At 56.3% G+C, this 19,051-nt stretch overlaps 1 protein-coding gene across 1 annotated transcript; it reads left to right on the top strand.

Annotated features, from left to right (window-relative positions):
- Positions 1-1,288: 1,288 nt before the first annotated feature.
- On the top strand, positions 1,289-17,812 carry RECQL4 (RecQ like helicase 4). The gene is made up of 24 exons (XM_034069770.1): positions 1,289-1,716; positions 3,056-3,089; positions 3,468-3,562; positions 3,748-3,882; positions 3,973-4,577; positions 5,048-5,147; positions 5,479-5,596; positions 6,639-6,767; positions 6,913-7,050; positions 7,127-7,219; positions 7,328-7,464; positions 7,542-7,625; positions 8,139-8,327; positions 8,408-8,590; positions 9,695-9,884; positions 10,306-10,586; positions 12,526-12,663; positions 13,292-13,442; positions 13,527-13,656; positions 15,210-15,382; positions 16,475-16,661; positions 17,217-17,367; positions 17,460-17,568; positions 17,653-17,812. Exons 1-24 carry the CDS (start codon positions 1,633-1,635, stop codon positions 17,772-17,774), a joined length of 3,756 nt encoding a protein of 1,251 aa, XP_033925661.1. The 5' UTR covers positions 1,289-1,632; the 3' UTR covers positions 17,775-17,812.
- The last annotated feature ends 1,239 nt before the right edge of the window (positions 17,813-19,051 follow it).

Genomic DNA, 19,051 nt, shown 5'->3' with positions numbered 1-19,051 from the left:
AACAACATCCATCGTCAATGGGGCACCCCACAGCACCCCTAAAGCATACCCATCATCAATGGGGAACCCCCAAACAACATCCATTATCAATGGGGCACCCCTAAACCAGATCCATTATCAATGGGGTACCCCACAGCACCCCTAAAACAGACCCATCATCAGTGGGGAAGCCCTAAACAAGACCCATAATCAGTGGGGCAGGCCCAAACCAGATCCATTATCAATGGGGAACCCCTAAACCAGATCCATTATCAATGGGGCACCCCACAGCACCCCTAAACCAGACCTGTCATCAATGGGGAACCCCTAAAACCGACCCATCATCAATGGGGCACCCCTAAACTAGATCCATTATCAATAGGGCACCCCTAACCCAGCCCCCCCAATGGGAACCCCTAAACCAGCCCCTCCCCACTATGGGAACCCCTAAACCAGGCCCCCCACACACCACTATAGGCCCCCCCAAACCAGCCCCCCCCACTATAGGACCCATTAAACCAGCCCCCCCCACTATAGGACCCATTAAACCAGCCCCCCCCCCACTACAGCACCCATTAAACCAGCCCCCCCCACTATAGAACCCATTAAACCAGGACCCCCCCCCCACTATAGGAACCATTAAACTAGGCCCCCCCACTATAGGACCCATTAAACCAGTTCCCCCCCACTATAGGCCCCATTAAACCAGCCCCCCCCACTATAGGACCCATTAAACCAGGCCCCCCCCACTATAGGACCCATTAAACCAGACCCCCCCCACTATAGGACCCATTAAACCAGGCCCCCCCCCCACTATAGGACCCATTAAACCAGGCCCCCCCCAATATAGGACCCATTAAACCAGTTCCCCCCCACTATAGGCCCCATTAAACCAGCCCCCGCCACTATAGGCCCCATTAAACCAGCCCCCCCATTTTAGGCCCCCCCAAACCAAGCCCCCCCCACCACAGGACCCCCAAAATGGCGCCGCCCGCACCCCCTCAGCGCCGCTCTCCACACCCGTCTCCGCTTCCGCGCCGACGCCCCGCTCCACCAATCAGAACGCGACATCCGCCCGAAGGGGCGGGACCAAGGGGAGAAAACAAGTTCTTCTCTCTCATCCCATTGGCTGCTGTATCTGTCTGTCATCGTTTCCTCGCTTCCCATTGGAGGAAGGCTGGCGGGAGAGAGCGGTTCGGACCGGGGGTTCCGGGCGGCCAGGTCTACCCCGGTGTGGGTCTGGGGGCTCCGGTTCTACCTCGGTTCGGGCTGGGGGGCTCCGGGGGGTTCCGGGCGGCCAGGTCTACCCTGGTGCGGGCCGGGGGCGCTCCGGGTCTACCCCGGTTCGGACCGGGGGCTCCGGGGGGCCACGTCTACCCCGGTGTGGGTCTGGGGGCTCCGGGATTCCGGGCGGCCAGGTCTACCCCGGTGCGGGCCGGGGGCTCCGGGGGGCCAGGTCTACCCCGGTGTGGGCCTGGGGCTCCGGGCGGCCAGGTCTACCCTGGTTCGGTCCGGAGGCTCCAGGCTACCCCGGTGTAGGTCGGAGGGCTCCGGAGGGCTCCGGGCGGCCACGTCTACCCCGCTGCGGGCCGGGGGCCCTCCGGGAGGTCAGGTCTACCCCGGTTCGGGCCGCATCCTGCCCGGTGCGGAGCCATGGAGCGGCTGCGGGAGGTGAGGGCAGCGCTCAAGAGGTGGGAGAAGGAGTTCGAGAGGGAGCAGAGCCGGAAACCGGGACAGGTACCGGGAGCGGGGGGGGAGGGAGGGGTAAGGGGGGGTCATGGAGGGATCAGTGCATGGAGCATGGGGGGGATCATGGGGAATCATGGATGGATCAATGGGGGATCATGGAGGGATCAATGGATGGAGCATAGAGGGATCAATGGAGGGATCATGGATGGAGCACGGGGGGCTCATGGATGGATAATGGGGGATCATGGATGGAGTATGGAGGGAGCATGGATGGATAAGGGGGGGGCATGGAGGGATCAATGGATGGATAATGGAAGGATCATGGTTGGATCATGCATGGATCATGGAGGGATCAATGGGGGATTATGGATGCGTCAATGGGGGATCATGGATGGATAAGGGGGGATCATGGAGGGATCAATGGATGGAGCACAGAGGGATCAATGGTCGGATCATGGATGGACAAGGGGTGGTCATGGGTGGAGCATGGAGGGACCATGGATGGATCAATGGAGGGAGCATGGATGGATAAGGGGGGGTCATGGAGTGATCAATGGATGAATAATGGAGGGATCATGGATGGATAATGGAGGGATCAGTGGGGGATCATTGGGGGGATCAATGGGGGAGCATGGGAGGAGCATGGATGGATCAATGGGGGAGGGATCATGGGTGGATAATGGGGGATCATGGAGGGATCAGTGAGGGATGGATGATGGATGGATCATGGAGAGATCATGGAGCATGGATGGATCAATGGAGGGGTCATGGATGGAGCATGGATGGATAATGGAGGGATCAATGGGGGATCATGGGGGGAGCATGGATGGATTAATGGGGGATGGATCATAGAAGGATCATGGATGCATAATGGGGGGATCATGGATGGAGCATGCGTGGATCATGGATGGGGATGGATGTCGGATGGACACGGAGAGGATCCACAGGGAACAACGGGGGGGCTCAGGGCTTGGAGCTGGAGGAGCTTGAAGTTCCTTCCATCCCGAAGCATTCCCTATGGAATGCCGAGCCCTGGCACGTGTGTATCCCGTGATGGGGAAGGGCTGGGGCCTGATCCCTCCCTCCAAGTGCCTGAGATGAGGATGGAGCCAGGAGAGGGCTGGGATCTGATCCCAAGGAATATGGGATGGATCGGATGAGCTTAAGGCTCTTTTCCACCCTCATTGCTTCCATGGAATCCCAGAACGGAGATCCCAGGGTCGGGATCAGGAATGACCCCCCCCCAATCCCATTCCATGGAAGCATGGTTCCAATCGGAATGACCTAAAGACCCTCCCGTCCCTTCCCATCATTCCCATAGGAGCAGCCAATGGGACCCATCAATTCCCAAGCTTCCAGGAATGATTCCCGATGTTTTTCCTTACAGGCCGACATCCAAGCAGCTCCAGAGGAAACCAGGAGTGAGTGGGATCATGGATACTGGGGGATGCTGCGGGGCTGGAAGGGACTGAATGGATCCCATAGGAGAGGAAATTCCTTAAGGAAAACCTCGGAGCAGCTCCGGAGCCTGAAGGGGCTGCGGGAAACTGGGATTGGGGCTTTGGGATGAGGGATGCGGGGATGGGAGGAGGATGAATGGCTCCAATGGGGATAGGGAAGAGCTGGATGGGATCTTGGGAAGTGCTTCCCTATGGGAACATTGGGAAGGGGTTGGGATGCTCCATCCCTGGCCGGGCTCGGGGATCGGAGCATCCTGCTCCAATGGGAAGGGCTTGGAGCTGGATGGGCTGCGAGGTCCCTTCCAAGCCATTCCATGCTTCCATGGGGATCTCTCCCAGGGCTTTACCGGGAATACCGGAGCCTGAAGCAGCAGACGATGGGATCGGATCCTTCCCAACCCGAGCCCTCCAACCAATCAGCATCCCAGGAGCAGGTACCAGGGAATTCCCATGGGATCCTCTCTTCATTCCCAAATCCCTCCCTATGGCCAAAAGCTGCCCCTGGCAGAGCTTATTCCCCTGCTCCCTTTGGGTGCATCTGAGCTGTTTTCCATGCCGGAATTCCATGCGTTTGGGATGGAAACCTTTGGATCCGAGCCCATTCCCGGTGTCCTTGCAGGTGCCGGATTCCGGCTCTTGGGGATCCCACCTGAACCGGCAGCCCAAGACCCCACAGCTGAGCCCATCCGTGCCCAGGACCTCAGTGCAATCCTATGGGATGAAGCTGAAATCCAAGCTGGGAGCCGCTGGGAAGGTCACCATTGGAGCCCTATTCCCACTTTCCCATCCATCCATCCCTATGGGATGCTGATGGGGAAAGCTTTGCCCTTCCCTCCGGATACAGGAGACCCCCTTGACCCCCCGGAGAATCCCAGCTCCCGGGAAGAGCCCCCTTATTCCCAAGCTCTGGAAAAGCCGCGATGCGACCACATTCCCGACTCCAACAGAGCATTCCCAATGGGAAGAAGCCAAAGGAGAAGATCTCCTCCTCCCTGCTTCAGTGTCAGGGCTGGCTCCCGTTATCCTGGCTGCAGGCTTGAAGCCATCCCGAGCTTCCCAAGCTTCCCAAGGCAGGAATAGATCCCGGGCGCTGCAGGAAACACTGGGCTCCCTGGATCCCGCCTGGATCCGCAGATGCCAAGGAGCATCCATAGAGGATGGGATGGAGCCGGGAATGCCGCAGGAGGAAGGAGGTGGGGGGGAATCCAGGGCGGATTCCAAGAGGAAAAGGCCACGAGGAGATGGGGAATGGGAGGATCCGGAAAAGCTCCAAGGAGAGGGAGAGGAAGAGGATGGGAAGAGGAGGAAGAGGAAGAAGAGGAGCAAAGAGGAAGGGAAGGAAGAGCCCAAGGAGCTCCGGAAAGCGATGGAGCCCTTGGAAAACCTCTTGGGAGAGGTGGAAGAGGAGGAGGAGAAGCCCAGATCCAGGCGGAAAGTCCTCCCTGCCAGGTAGGAGCAATCCAATGGGATTCCGGCTTCCTCCTCCAGATCCCATAGGAATGCCATGCTCCAAGCCCTGGCTTCTCCATTCAATCCATTCCCGTGTCCCAGCACCCTAATAGGGAAGAACTTCCCAAAGTTCCATGTAATTCCTTCCTTTTCCCTTTGGAGCCATTCCTCCTGCTCCCATCCTGGTCTCCCTCATCCCAATCCCAGCTTTCCCATATGCCCTGTAGGCACTGGAGCTTTCCAGGCTATCCCATCCCTGCAGCATCCCCATCCCTTGGTGGAGGGGTTGGGAAAAGATGCTGGAATGGGGTTTTCCCTTAAATCCCAGTATTCCAATGTCCTCATCCCTGTTTTCCTTCCCTTCAGCATCTCCAGCACCGGGAAGAGCCAAAAGGGAAGGAACTGCCTCCTATGGAGCCCTCTTTGGGATGCTCCAAGGAAGCTTCCTTCCCACTTTTCTCTCCTTACAGAGCAATTCCCAAAAGGAAAGGGAATTTTGTCCGGCTCAACCTTCGGAGCCGATCCCATGTCCGAAGCTTTGTCCTGCGTGGGAATCGCCTCCGCAAGCAGGTGAATTCCAAGCCTTTCCCAAAGATTCCCATTGGATCCTCCAGCTTCATCTCGGCCCTGAAAGAACCCCCCTTATCCCAGGTTTTATTTAGGATCTCCCCATCCGTTCGCATGGAATCCATTGGGATCCTCTCCCAGCATCCTTAATCCATAGGCTTGGAGAAGTTCTGGGTATCCAGGGGTATTCCAGAAGCCTGGATAAGGGGGGGGGGGGTGATGCTGGAAGGTTCTGCAGTGAATCCAGGGGGATATCATAATGGGAATCACGGATGCGACTGGGAGACGGGTCATGGATTGGGATATGGATACATGGGAATGTTGTGGCTTGCAGATGTGGAAGCAGAAGTGGCAGAAGAAATCGGGATGGTTTGGAGGAGGTGGATCCATGCGGAATTCCGACGTCTGCTTCCGTTGCGGTGGGACAGGACACTGGGCATCGGAGTGCCGAGGTAATCATGGGATTATGGGATCATGGGATCATGGAATTATGGGATCATGGGATTATGGAATCATGGGATTATGGGATCATGGAATTATGGAATCATGGGATTATGGGATCATGGGATTATGGAATCATGGAATTATGGGATCATGGGATTATGGAATTATGGGATTATGGGATCATGGAATAATGGGATCATGGAATTATGGGATTATGGAATTATGGGATCGTGGGGTTATGGAATCATGGGATTATGGGATCATGGAATAATGGGATCATGGAATCATGGGATCATGGAATTATGGGATCATGGGATCATGGAATTATGGGATCATGGAATCATGGGATTATGGGTTCATGGGATTATGGAATCATGGGATTATGGAATTATGGGATCATGGGATTATGGAATCATGGGATCATGGAATTATGGGATCATGGGATTATGGAATTATGGGATCATGGAATTATGGAATTATGGGATCATGGGATTATGGAATCATGGAATGATGGGATCATGGGATCATGGAATTATGGGATTATGGAATCATGGAATTATGGTATCATGGAATTACAGGATCATAGGATCATGGAATCATGGGATCTTAAAGCCCATCCAATGCCATGCCCAGGGCTACATCCCCTGTGTCCATTCCATTCAATCCATTCCCATGTCCCAGCACCCTCATCGGGAAGAACTTCCCAAGATCCCATCAAATTCCTCCCTCTCCCACTTGGAAACCATTCCCCCTCATCCCATCCCTGCATCCCATGTCCCAAGCCCCTCTCCAGCTTTCCCAAAGCCCCTTTAGGGCTCAGGTCCGGAGCATCTCCCACCCTGCTTTGGGATGCTGGATACTGGGATCCCACTGGATACTGGGATCCCTTTGGCAAATCCACATCCCAGGTCGGGATCCCCGATGGGAAGCTCCAGTTGGGTTTTCCCCTCTCCCTGTGCCTTCTTCCCCCTATTCCCATCAGGAATAACATCGGGAAGAGGCTGTTGCTTCCCATGGATGCAGGTAAAGGCAGGAGCCCTTTCCCAACAGGAGCTTCCAGGGAAGCAGAGCAGAGGGATCCTGCTCCCAAGGAAGAGGAGGAGGAAGAGGAGGAAGCTCCATTGCCCACCCTGGAGGAGGTCGCTCGCCGGACCAACAGCTTCTGCCCGGAGCTCTCCGGTGAGGCCCTATCCCTATGGAAACAGGGAATGCTGTCCTTTATCCCATAGGGATCTAAGGGGGGGGCGTTGGGCAGCTCGGGATGGGATTTGTCCCGGAGCACCGGGAAATTCCCCCTTCCTGAAATTGCCCCATTTAACCCCAGGCAGCCACATGGCCGGATCCAATGGGATTTGGGAAGCAAGCACATCCCGGGATGCTTGGAAGCCAGTGTACGAGGCTCCGGCTGCACCGGCCCCTATGGAGCCTCTCTACAGCCTCAGAGCGGATGGGAAGGTGCAAGGTAGGATTCCAAAGGGATGCGATGGATGGGATCCGGCATTCCTGGTCCTCATCCAAACCCCTTTGATCCCATGCAGAGACCCCAAAGGAAGTGATGGATGCTCTGAAGGCTTTTGGATACAGCTCCTTCCGTCCCGGCCAGGAGGTGGCCATCATGAGGATCCTCTCTGGTTGGTATCCATGCATCCGTCCTTCATCCTCCTCCTCTTCCTCACCTCTCCATGACCATGGAATTCCCCAAGCCCTGAAGCTCATCCCAATCCCATTGGTTCTTCCAGGTCTTTCCACCTTGGTGGTGTTATCCACAGGGATGGGGAAGTCCCTTTGCTACCAGCTCCCTGCTTACCTCTACCACCAGCGCTCCAAGTGCATCACCTTGGTCATCTCCCCACTGGTGTCCCTTATGGATGATCAGGTTGGAGGTGCCATTCCCAATGGATGCTCATCATCCGGGATACTATCCATGTCACCATAGAGCTGTGTCCATTCCAGATCTCGGGACTTCCACGCTGCCTAAAAGCCGTCTGCATCCACTCCAACATGCCCAAATCCCAACGGGAAGCAGTGATGGAGAAGGTGAGTGGGAACACATCCTCCATGGAAAACCATATGTGCTCCATGGTACCCGCTACGAGCAGCATCAACGGCACCGGATTCCAATCCCATTGGGAAAGGCTTGGAATTCACCTGCTTGCGGAGGCAATTCCCTAACCCTAATTCCCTTTCCATTTGGGAATTGCTCTGCAAGGAGAGAAAAGTGGGAAGGAAGCTTCCTTGGAGCATCCCAAAGAGGGCTCCATAGGAGGCATCTCCTTCCCTTTTGGCTCTTCCCGGTGCTGGAGATGCTCAAGGGAAGGAAAACAGGGATGAGGACATTGGAATACCGGGATTTAAGGAAAACCCCATTCCAGCATCTTTTCCCAACCCCTACACCAAGGGATGGGGATGCTGCAGGGATGGGATAGCCTGGAAAGCTCCAATGCCTACAGGGATGTGGGATAGCTGGGATTGGGATGATGGAGACCGGGATGGGAGCAGGAGGAATCCATCGTGCTGGACATTCCCATCTGCATCCCGGTTATCCCATAGGTACTACAGGGCAAGGTGCACATCCTGCTGCTATCCCCGGAAGCTGTGGTGGGAGGAAGCGGATCCGGAGGGGGATTCCTGCCCTCTGCCGACCGCCTGCCCCCGGTGGCCTTCGTCTGCATCGATGAAGCCCATTGCTTATCCCAATGGTCCCACAACTTCCGTCCCTGCTACCTGCGGCTCTGCAAGGTGGGATACAGGGATGCATCCATCCCAAAAGGCCTTGGGAATGCCGCCGGCATCCGACCCTTTCCTCGCCTTCCCATTAGGTTCTCCGGGATCGCCTGGGAATCCGCTGTTTCCTAGGGCTGACGGCCACGGCCACCTTGGCCACGGCACGGGATGTGCTCCAGCATCTGGGAATACCGGCGGAGGAAGGGATAACAGTGCATTCGGCTGCTGTGCCATCGAACCTGCTGCTCTCCGTCTCCATGGACAGGGATAGGGATGAGGTAGGGATAACAGGGTGGGATTTGTGGCTGTCATCAGGGAATCTTGGAATGGGTTGGGTTGGAAGGGATCTTGGAGCTCATCCAGCTCCAACCATGGGATCCATTCCATAGAGCAGGATGCTCCAAGCCCTGTATCCAACCTGGCAGGGATGGAGCATCCCAAACTTCTCCATCCAACCCCTTCCAGTGTCCCAGCACCCTCATGGTGGTGAACTTCATCCCAAGATCCCATCAACTCTTCTCTTTGGAGCCGTTCCTCCTCATCCCATCCCTGCATCCCACATCTCCAGCCCTTGCAGCATCTCCATGGCCTCCTCTTCCTTGGGGACCTTCAATCCCTTTGGGATTGGGATTGCCCCATCCCTGGCAGTGCCCAAGGCTGGGATGGACACAGGGACTTGGAGCATCCTGCTCCAATGGAATGGGATCCCTGTCCATGGAATTGGAGCTGGATGAGCTTCAAGGTCCCTTCCAACCCAACCCATTCCATGATTCCCATGATCATGGAAAGGGATCCCTGCCCATGGAATTGGAGCTGGATGAGCTTCAAGGTCCCTTCCAACCCAACCCATTCCATGATTCCCATGATCATAGAACGGGATCCCTGCCCATGGAGTTGGAGCTGGATGAGCTTCAAGGTCCCTTCCAACCCAACCCATTCCATGATTCCCATGATCATGGAACGGGATCCCTGCCCATGGAATTGGGGCTGGATGAGCTTCAAGGTCCCTTCCAACCCAACCCATTCCATGATTCCTATGATCATGGAAAGGGATCCCTGCCCATGGAATTGGAGCTGGATGAGCTTCAAGGTCCCTTCCAACCCAACCCATTCCATGATTCCCATGATCATGGAACGGGATCCCTGCCCATGGAATTGGAGGAGCTGGACAGTGCCTCCCAGCCCACCCCATTCCATGATTCCCATGATCATGGAACGGGATCCCTGCCCATGGAATTGGAGCTAGATGAGCTTCAAGGTCCCTTCCAACCCAACCCATTCAATGATTCCCATGATCATGGAACGGGATCCCTGCCCATGGAATTGAAGGAGCTGGACAGTGCTTCCCAACCCACCCCAATTCCATGATTTTCCCCCTTCAGGCCCTGATCTCCTTGCTCCAAGGGGAACGTTTTGGCTCCCTGGATTCCATCATTGTCTATTGCACGCGGCGCGAGGAGACGACGCGCATCGCGGCCCTCATCCGGACCTGCCTCCAAGGAATTCCGCTCCGGGAAAAGCCCGGAGCTCGGGATCACCAGCAGGAGCCTGTCCAAGGCAGGAAAGCCAAGGGTAGGTGCCTGGCATTGCTCTATCCCAGCAGCCCCAAGCAGGTGGATCCCCATTGGAATGAAGCCGGAATATCCCACCATGGAATAGGGAATCCATTGGGAATGCGCGGTGCTCGTGGCAAGGTTTCTGGCTCTGTTGGCCAACCAAAGCCTGGTTTTAGGCATTGAGATTGGGTTTAGTCCTCATTATCCACCTCAATGGGCTTCTTCCCTTCTCAATCCATGACCTGGGAATGTTCCCTTGGAATCCCTCGGATCCTTTGTTGTTTCCTCCTTCCACCCCCTTTCCAACCCAACCTTTCCAATCCAACCCAAAGATCCGAGGAACACATCCATTCTTCTCATCCCTATGGATTCCAACCCGGAGCAGGATTCCATTGGGATGGGTATCCCCATCGGAGCCTTTCCCATTCCTCCTTCAGCCAAGAGGAGCATCCATGACCGCTTCCCAATGGCATTGGCCGATTCCTACCACGCCGGCCTCTCCGGTGCCGAGCGCCGGCGCGTCCAGAGCGGCTTCATGAGCGGCCGCATCCGGGTGGTGGTGGCCACGGTGGCCTTTGGAATGGGGCTGGATAAGGCGGACGTGCAGGGAGTGATCCATTACAACATGCCCAAGAGCTTGGAATGCTACGTGCAGGAGATCGGACGTGCCGGCCGGGATGGAGCTGCTGCACATTGTCACCTCTTCCTGGATCCTGAGGTGAGGGGAGGCAGGGACATTCCTCAATGTGGGATGCATGGGAAAGGGTCCTCAATGCGGGATGTATGGGAATGGGTCGTCAATGGGGGATGCATGGAAAAGGGTCATCAATGGGGGATGCATGGAAAGGGTTCTCAATGGGGGATGCATGGAAAAGGGTCCTCATGGAAAAGGTTTCTCAATGGTGGATGCATGGAAAAGGGTTCTCAATGGGGGATGCATGTAAAAGGGTTCTCAGTGTTGGATCCTTGGAAAAGGGTCCTCAGTGTTGGATGCATGGAAAACATTCCTGAATGGTGGATGCATGGAAAAGGTTCCTCAATGCAGGATGCATGTAAAAGGGTTCTCAGTGTTGGATGCATGGAAAAGGTTCCTCATGGAAAAGGTTTCTCAATGGTGGATGCATGGAAAAGGGTTCTCAATGGGGGATGCATGGGAAAGGTTCCTCAATGTTGGATGCATGGGAAAGGGTCGTCAATGGGGGATGTATGGAAAAGGGTTCTCAATGCGGGATGCATGGAAAAGGTTCCTCAGTGTTGGATGCATGGAAAGGGGTTCTCAATGGGGGATGCATGGGAAAGGGTTCTCAATGTTGGATGCATGGGAAAGGGTCCTCAATGGGGGATGCATGGAAAAGATTCCTCAATGGGGGATGCATGGGAAAGGTTCCTCAATGTTGGATGCATGGAAAAGGTTTCTCAATGGTGGATGCATGGAAAAGGTTCCTCAATGGGTGATGCATGGGAAAGGTTCCTCAATGTTGGATGCATGGAAAAGGTTCCTCAATGCTGGATGCATGGAAAAGGGTTCCCAATGAGGGATGCATGGAAAAGGGTTCTCAATGGGGGATGCATGGAAAAGGGTTCTCAATGGGGGATGCATGGAAAAGGTTCCTCAATGTTGGATGCATGGAAAAGATTCCTCAATGGTGGATGTATGGAAAAAGTTCCTCAATGGGGGATGCATAGAAAAGGTTCCTCAATGTTGGATGAATGGAAAAGGTTCCTCAATGATGGATGCATGGAAAAGGGTTCTCAATGGGGGATGCATGGAAAAGGTTCCTCAATGGGGGATGCATGGAAAAGGTTCCTCAATGATGGATGCATGGAAAAGGTTCCTCAATAGGGGATGCATGGAAAAGGTTCCTCAATGGGGGATGCATGGAAAAGGGTTCTCAATGGTGGATGCATGGAAAAGGGTCCTCAGTGTTGGATGCGTGGAAAAGGTTCTCAATGCTGGATGCATGGAAAAGGGTCCTCAGTGTTGGATGCATGGAAAAGGTTCCTCAATGGGGGATGCATGGAAAAGGGTCCTCAAGGTTGGATGCATGGAAAAGGTTTCCCAGTGTTGGATGCATGGAAAAGATTCCTCAATGGTGGATGCGTGGAAAAGGGTTCTCAATGGTGGATCCATGGAAACGGGTCCTCAATGCTGGATCCATGGAAGGTTCCTCAATGCGGGATGCATGGAAAAGGTTCCTCAATATTGGATCCATGGAAGGTTCCTCAGTGCTGGATCCATGGAAGGTTCCTCAATGTTGGATGCATGGAAAAGGTTCCTCAATGCTGGATCCATGGAAGGTTCCTCAATGCTGGATCCATGGAAGGTTCCTCAGTGTTGGATCCATGGAAGGTTCCTCAGTGTTGGATCCATGGAATGTTCCTCAATGCTGGATCCATGGAAGGTTCCTCAATGGGGGATCCATGGAAGGTTCCTCAATGCTGGATCCATGGAAGGTTCCTCAATGTTGGATCCATGGAATGTTCCTCAATGTTGGATCCATGGAAGGTTCCTCCATGCTGTATCCATGGAAGGTTCTTCAATGTTGGATCCATGGAAGGTTCCTCAATGTTGGATCCATGGAAAAGGTTCCTCAATGCTGGATCCATGGAAGGTTCTTCAATGTTGGATCCCTGGAAGGTTCCTCCTCCCTCTCCAGGGTGGGGACCTCCCTGAGCTTCGCCGTCACATCTATGGGGACTCTGTGGACTTCCTGGCCATCAAGAGGTTGGTGCTGGAGGCCTTCGGGCCCTGCAAGTGCCGGGAGCTGCACCGGAATCACCGGGAGGTCACCAAGGTGAGGAGGAACCTTCCCAAGGGATGGGGTGAGGCCATCGCCGTCGGTGCCGTGGGATGGGGATGGGGTGGGATGCATGGGAGGTTGGGGTGAGGCTAAGGTGGGATGGGGCTGGGAATCATCTGTGTGCTGGGATGGGGCTGGGAATCATCTGTGTGCTGGGATGGGGCTAGGAATCATCCATGTGGGATGGGCCGGGAATCATCCGTGTGGGATGGGGTGGGAATCATCCATGTGCTGGGATGGGGCCGGGAATCATCCGTGTGGGATGGGGCTGGGAATCATCCATGTGGAATGGGGCTGGGAATCATCCATGTGCTGGGATGGGGCTGGGAATCATCTGTGTTGGGATGGGGCTGGGAATCATCTGTGTTGGGATGGAGCTGGGAATCATCCGTGTGGGATGGGGCTGGGAATCATCCATGTGGGATGGGGCTGGGAATCATCCGTGTGCTGGGATGGGGCTGGGAATCATCTGTGTTGGGATGGCTGGAATGGGATGGTTGGGATGTTTGGGATGGCTGGGATTGTTGGGATGGTTGGGATGGATGGGATGGCTGGGATGGGATGGATGGGATGGGATGGTTGGGTTGGCATGGTTGGGATGGTTGGGATGCCTCCATCGCAGGCAGATGAGCTGGAAGATGCCGAGCTCCTGCAGGAAGCAGTGGGAGAGGAGGAGCTGGGGTCCGAACTGAGCAGACCCCGGATTTGCCACATGCACGAGCGAGCCATCCCCATCCATCCAACCGTGGAGGCCCTGGACCTGCGGGAGGAAGGTGATGGGAATGCCGGGCCCTGGAGATCCCGGATCCCATTGGGAATGCCGCCGGCAGCTCCTCCATCTCCTTCCCTTCTTGCAGCTATCGAGACCCTGCTGTGCTACCTGGAGCTGCACCCGCGGCGCTGGTTGGAGCTGCTGCCTCCCACATACTCCCTGTGCCGGCTCCGGTGCTATGGAGGAGCCCGGCAGCTCCGGGATGTGGCACGGAGGTAGGGGAGCACATAGAGGTCACTATGGCCATGGGGATGCAAAGCATGGGCCCAATGTGGTTTTGGTGTCTCCATGCCCATGGGGCTCCAAACCATGGGACCAACGTGGTTTTGGTGTCTCCATGCCCATGGGGCTCCAACCCATGGGACCAACATGGTTTTGGTGTCTCCATGCCCATGGGGCTCCAAACCATGGGGCCAACGTGGTTTCGGTGTCTCCATGCCCATGGGGCTTCAAACCATGGAGCCAATGTGGTTTTGGTGTCTCCATGCCCATGGGGCTCCAAACCATGGGCCCAATATGGTTTTGGTGTCTCCATGCCCATGGGGTTCCAAACCATGGGGCCAACGTGGTTTTGGTGTCTCCATGCCCATGGAGCCAACATGGTTTTGGTGTCTCCATGCCCATGGGCCCATCGTGGCTTTGGTGTCTCCATGGCCATGGGGCTCCAAACCATGGGGCCAACGTGGTTTTGGTGTCTCCATGGCCATGGGGCTCCAAGCCATGGGGCCAATGTGGTTTTGGTGTCTCCATGCCCATGGGGCTCCAAACCATGGGGCCAATATGGTTTTGGTGTCTCCATGCCCATGGGGTTCCAAACCATGGGGTCAATGTGGTTTTGATGTCTCCATGCCCATGGGGCCATCATGGTTTTGGTGTCTCCATGCCCATGGGGCTCCAAACCATGGGGCCAACATGGTTTTGGTGTCTCCATGCCCATGGGGCTCCAAACCATGGGACTAACGTGGTTTTGGTGTCTCCATGCCCATGGGGTTCCAAACCATGGAGCCAACATGGTTTTGGTGTCTCCATGCCCATGGGCCCATCGTGGCTTTGGTGTCTCCATGGCCATGGGGCTCCAAACCATGGGGCCAACGTGGTTTTGGTGTCTCCATGGCCACGGGGCTCCAAGCCATGGGGCCAATGTGGTTTTGGTGTCTCCATGCCCATGGGGCTCCAAACCATGGGGCCAACGTGCTGTTGGTGTCTCCATGCCCATGGGGCCAATGTGGTTTTGGTGTCTCCATGCCCATAGGGCTCCAAACCATGGGGCTAACGTGGTTTTGGTGTCTCCATGCCCATGGGGTTCCAAACCATGGGCCCATTATGGTTTTGGTGTCTCCATGCCCCTGGGGTCCAAGGTGGTTTAGGTGTCTCCATGCCCATGGGGCCAACGTGGTTTCGATGTCTCCATGCCCATGGGGCCAACGTGGTTTTGGTGTCTCTATGCCCATAGGGCTCCAAACCATGGGGCCCATTGTGGTTTTGGTGTCTCCATGCCCATGGACCCAACGTGGTTTTGGTGTCTCTATGCCCATAGGGCTCCAAACCATGGGGCCCATTGTGGTTTTGGTGTCTCCATGCCCATGGACCCAACGTGGTTTCGTTGTCTCCATGCCCATGGGGCTCCAAACCATTGGGTCAACGTGGTTTTGGTGTCTCCATGCCCATGGGTCCCATCGTGGTTTTGGTGTCTCCATGGCCATGGAGCCCATCATGGCTTTGGTGTCTCCATGACCATGAACCCATCATGGTTTCGGTGTCTCCTCAGCTCCCCTCCCGTCGCCGTGGTCCTGGCTCGGGAGCGCCTGGCAGGCAGGGATCCCGTTCCCGGCAGCTCCATAGAGTTCAATGTGGTCTCCTTGAGCGACTCCATGGGCTGGGAGGTGCCGCTGGTGAAACGAGCCCTGCGCCAGCTCCAGTGGGACCAGCGCCTGCGGACAGGTACTGGCTGGGATGGGGACATGGAGGGGGGTTGGGTCCTCAGGGGCTCCAGGTGTTGGTGGGAACCAGGTCTTGGTGTCTCCAGATCTTGGTGGGCACCAGGTTTTGGTGGGTTGCAGGTTTAGGTGAGCACCAGGTCTTAGTGGAAACCAGGTGTTGGTGGGTGCAGGTGTTGGTGTCTCCAGGACTTGGTGGGCACCAGGTGTTGTTGAGGGCCAGGTCTTGGTCAGCTCCAGGTCTCGGTAGGCACCAGGTCCTGGTGGGCTCCAAGTCTTGATGGGCTCCAAGTGTTGGTGTGGTCCAGGCCTTGTTGAGGGCCAGCTCTTGGTGGGCTCCAGGTCCTGGTGGGCACCAGGTCTTGATGGGCTCCAGGTCTTGTTGAGGGCCAGGTCTTGATGGGCTCCAGGTCTTGATGGGCTCCTGGTGTTGGTGGGATCCAGGTCTTGGTGGGATCCAGGTCATGGTGGGATCCAGGTCTTGATGGGCTCCAGGTATTGATGGGCTCCAGGTCTTGGTGGGATCCAGGTCTTGGTGGGATCCAGGTCTTGATGGGATCCAGGTCTTGGTGAGCTCCAGGTCTTGGTGGGCACCAGGTTTGGGTGAGCATCAGCTCTTGGTATGGGTGAGCATCAGCTCTTGGTTAGCTCCAGGTCCTGGTGGGCACCAGGTCTTGTTGAGGGCCAGGTCTTGGTGGGATCCAGGTCTTGATGGGCTCCAGGTCTTGGTGGGAACCAGGTGTTGTTGAGGGCTAGGTCTTGGTCAGCTCCAGGTCTTGATGGGCTCCAGGTCTTGGTGGGATCCAGGTCTTGGTGGGATCCAGGTCTTGGTGGGCACCAAGTCTTGATGGGCTCCAAGTGTTGGTGAGTGCAGGTCTTGGTGGGCTCCAGGTGTTGGTGGGATCCAAGTCTTGGTGTCTCCAGGTCTTGTTGAGGGCCAAGTCTTGGTGGGCACCAGGTGTTGTTGAGGGCCAGGTCTTGATGGGCTCCAGGTCTTGGTGGGATCCAGGTCCTGTTGGGCTTGGGCTCTTGGTGGCCACCAGGTCCCGGTGGCCCCAGCTCCCTGTTGCTTCCATCCCTCTCTTGGTGCCTGCAGACAGACGCAGGGATGGGAACAGTGGGGTCCTGGTGGAGTTCGGGGACTTCTCCTTCCACTTCCGAGCCTATGGTGACCTCAGTGGCCAGGAGCTGGACTCGGTCTGTGACTTCCTCCACCAGAGAGCAGTGGCCCAGGAGAGGGCAGCCCTGGGGCAGCTCCGAGCCTGCTTCAGGGCATTCCGGAGGTGAGAGGGGTGAAGAGATTGGGGGGGTGGTCATGGTGGTTGTGCATTGGTTGTGGGTTGGGGAGGGGGAGGGGGAGGAGGAGGAGGAGGAGGAGGAAGAGGAGGAAGAGGAGGATGAAGAGGAGAAAGAGGAGGAAGAGAAGGAGGAGGAGGAGAAGGAGGAGGAGGAGGAAGAGGAGAAGGAGGAGGAGGAAGAGGAGGAAGAGGAGAAGGAGAAGGAGGAGGATGAGGAGGAAGAGGGGGAGGAGGAAGAGGAAGAGCAGGAGGAAGAGAAGGACGAGGAGAAGGAGGAATAGGAGGAAAAGGAGGAGAAGGAGAAGGAGGAAGAGGAAGAGGAGAAGGAGGAAGAGGAGAAGGAGGAATAGGAGGAAAAGGAGGAGGAGGAGAAGGAGGAAGAGGAGAAGGAGGAAGAGGAGGATGAGGAGGAAGAGGGGGAGGAGGAAGAGGAAGAGGAGAAGGAGGAGAAAGAGGAGGAGGATTAGGAGGAGGATGAGGAGGAGGAGGAGGAAGAGGAAGGAGGAGGAGAAGGATGAGGAGGCTGATGCTGGGCTGCAGCGTTGCCTTCCAGACCCACGGCCCTCACGCTGCGGATGAGGAAGAGGAGAGGAGCTCCCGGCTGAAGGCTCTGCTCAGTGACTACTTTGGCAAGGAGCGCGTTGAGCCTGGCTCCGAGGAGGAGGAGGATGAAGGTCTCCATGGAGCCAACGTGAGCACATCCCATCCCCCAGGGCCCAGGGATGAGGTTGGGATGAGGGTCGGGATGGATGTGACCTCCCCCTTGTATCCCATCCCATTCAGCTGCGGGATTGGGAGAGCCGGATCCGCGCCGACATCCGGCACTTCCTGGACATCCGCAAGGATGAGAAGTTCACCGGCAGAGCCGTGGCCAGGATCTTCCATGGCATCGGTAGGACAAGGAGGGATCGGGATCAGGCTTTTCCAGCCTCTTTTCCTCCTCCCAACCAGCCTCTTCCCGGCCTATTCCCGGCAGGAAGTCCGTGTTTCCCTGCCCAGGTCTATGGGCGCGATCGGCGCTTCTGGAGGACCTATCTCCATGTGGATTTCCATCAGCTCATCCGCATGGCCACCGAGGAGATCCTGGCCACCAGGTGATGGATCCTGGCTACCAGATCACCGGATACTGGGAATGATGCTGCTGGCACCTCGGATTGGAAGGACATCCACTCGGTTTTCCATGGATTTTATGGAGGGATGAATAAAACTCATGGATTTGAGCTGCTTCCTGCCTGTTGCAAGGGTGATGGAGAGGGGTTGTTGCCATGGGGATGGAGGGGTGATACCCGCTGCTATGGAGATAAGGGGGGGGGATGCTTGTTGCCATGGAGGTAAGGGGATGGATGTCCGTAACCACGGAGATCAGGAGGTGGATGCCCATCACTGGAGAGACAAGGACGTTCCATCCATCCTTCATCCATCCTCCATCCCTCCTCTTTCCCTCCTCCATCCCTCCTCTATCCCTCCTCCATCCCTACTCCATCCCTCTTCCATCCCTCCTGCATCCCTCCTCCATCCATCCTAATTCCCTCCTCCATCCCACCTCCATCCATCCTCTATCCCTCCTCCATCCCTCCTGCATCCCTCTATCCTTCCTCTATCCCTCCTCCATCCCTCCTCCATCCATCCTCTATCCCTCCTCCATCCCTCCTCCATCCCTCCTCTATCCCTCCTCCATCCCTCCTCCATCCCTCCTCCATCCCTCCTCTATCCATCCTCTATCCCTCCTCCATCCGTCCTCCATCCCTCCTCCATCCCTCCTCCATCCCTCCTCCATCCCACCTCCATCCCTCCTCTTTCCCTCCTCTATCCCTCCTCTATCCCTCCTCCATCCCTCCTCTATCCCTCCTCTATCCCTCCTCCATCCCTCCTCCATCCCTCCTCCATCCCTCCTCTATCCCTCCTCTATCCCTCCTCCATCCCTCCTCCATCCCTCCTCCATCCCTCTTCCATCCCTCCTCCATCCCTTCCCCATCCCTCCTCTATCCCTCCTCTATCCCTCCTCCATCCCTCCTCCATCCCTCCTCCATCCCTCCTCCATCCCACCTCCATCCCTCCTCTTTCCCTCCTCTATCCCTCCTCTATCCCTCCTCCATCCCACCTCCATCCCTCCTCTATCCCTCCTCTATCCCTCCTCCATCCCTCCTCCATCCCTCCTTCATCCCTTCCCCATCCCTCCTCCATCCCTTCCCCATCCCTCCTCTATCCCTCCTCTATCCATCCTCTATCCCTCCTCCATCCCTCCTCCATCCCTCCTCCATCCCTCCTCCATCCCTCCTCCATCCCTCCTCCATCCCTCCTCTATTCCTCCTCCATCCCTCCTCCATCCCTCCTCCATCCCTCCTCTTTCCCTCCTCTATCCCTCCTCTATCCCT

Source organism: Melopsittacus undulatus, chromosome 1 (genome assembly GCF_012275295.1).
Source record: "Melopsittacus undulatus isolate bMelUnd1 chromosome 1, bMelUnd1.mat.Z, whole genome shotgun sequence".
Lineage (NCBI taxonomy): Eukaryota > Metazoa > Chordata > Aves > Psittaciformes > Psittaculidae > Melopsittacus > Melopsittacus undulatus.
The sequence above is the reverse complement of the archived record's forward strand: the minus strand, read 5'-3'. Positions and strand labels throughout refer to the sequence as shown.

What these genes read in the sequence shown, in the direction of transcription:
- RECQL4 (XM_034069770.1), top strand. Translation starts at nt 1,633, where the DNA reads ATGGAGCGGCTGCGGGAGGTGAGGGCAGCGCTCAAGAGGTGGGAGAAG. An exon ending in CGGAAAGTCCTCCCTGCCAG is followed by an intron (nt 4,578 to 5,047) that starts GTAGGAGCAATC and finishes CTCTCCTTACAG; the next exon opens with AGCAATTCCCAAAAGGAAAG. An exon ending in CAGGATCTTCCATGGCATCG is followed by an intron (nt 17,569 to 17,652) that starts GTAGGACAAGGA and finishes TATTCCCGGCAG; the next exon opens with GAAGTCCGTGTTTCCCTGCC.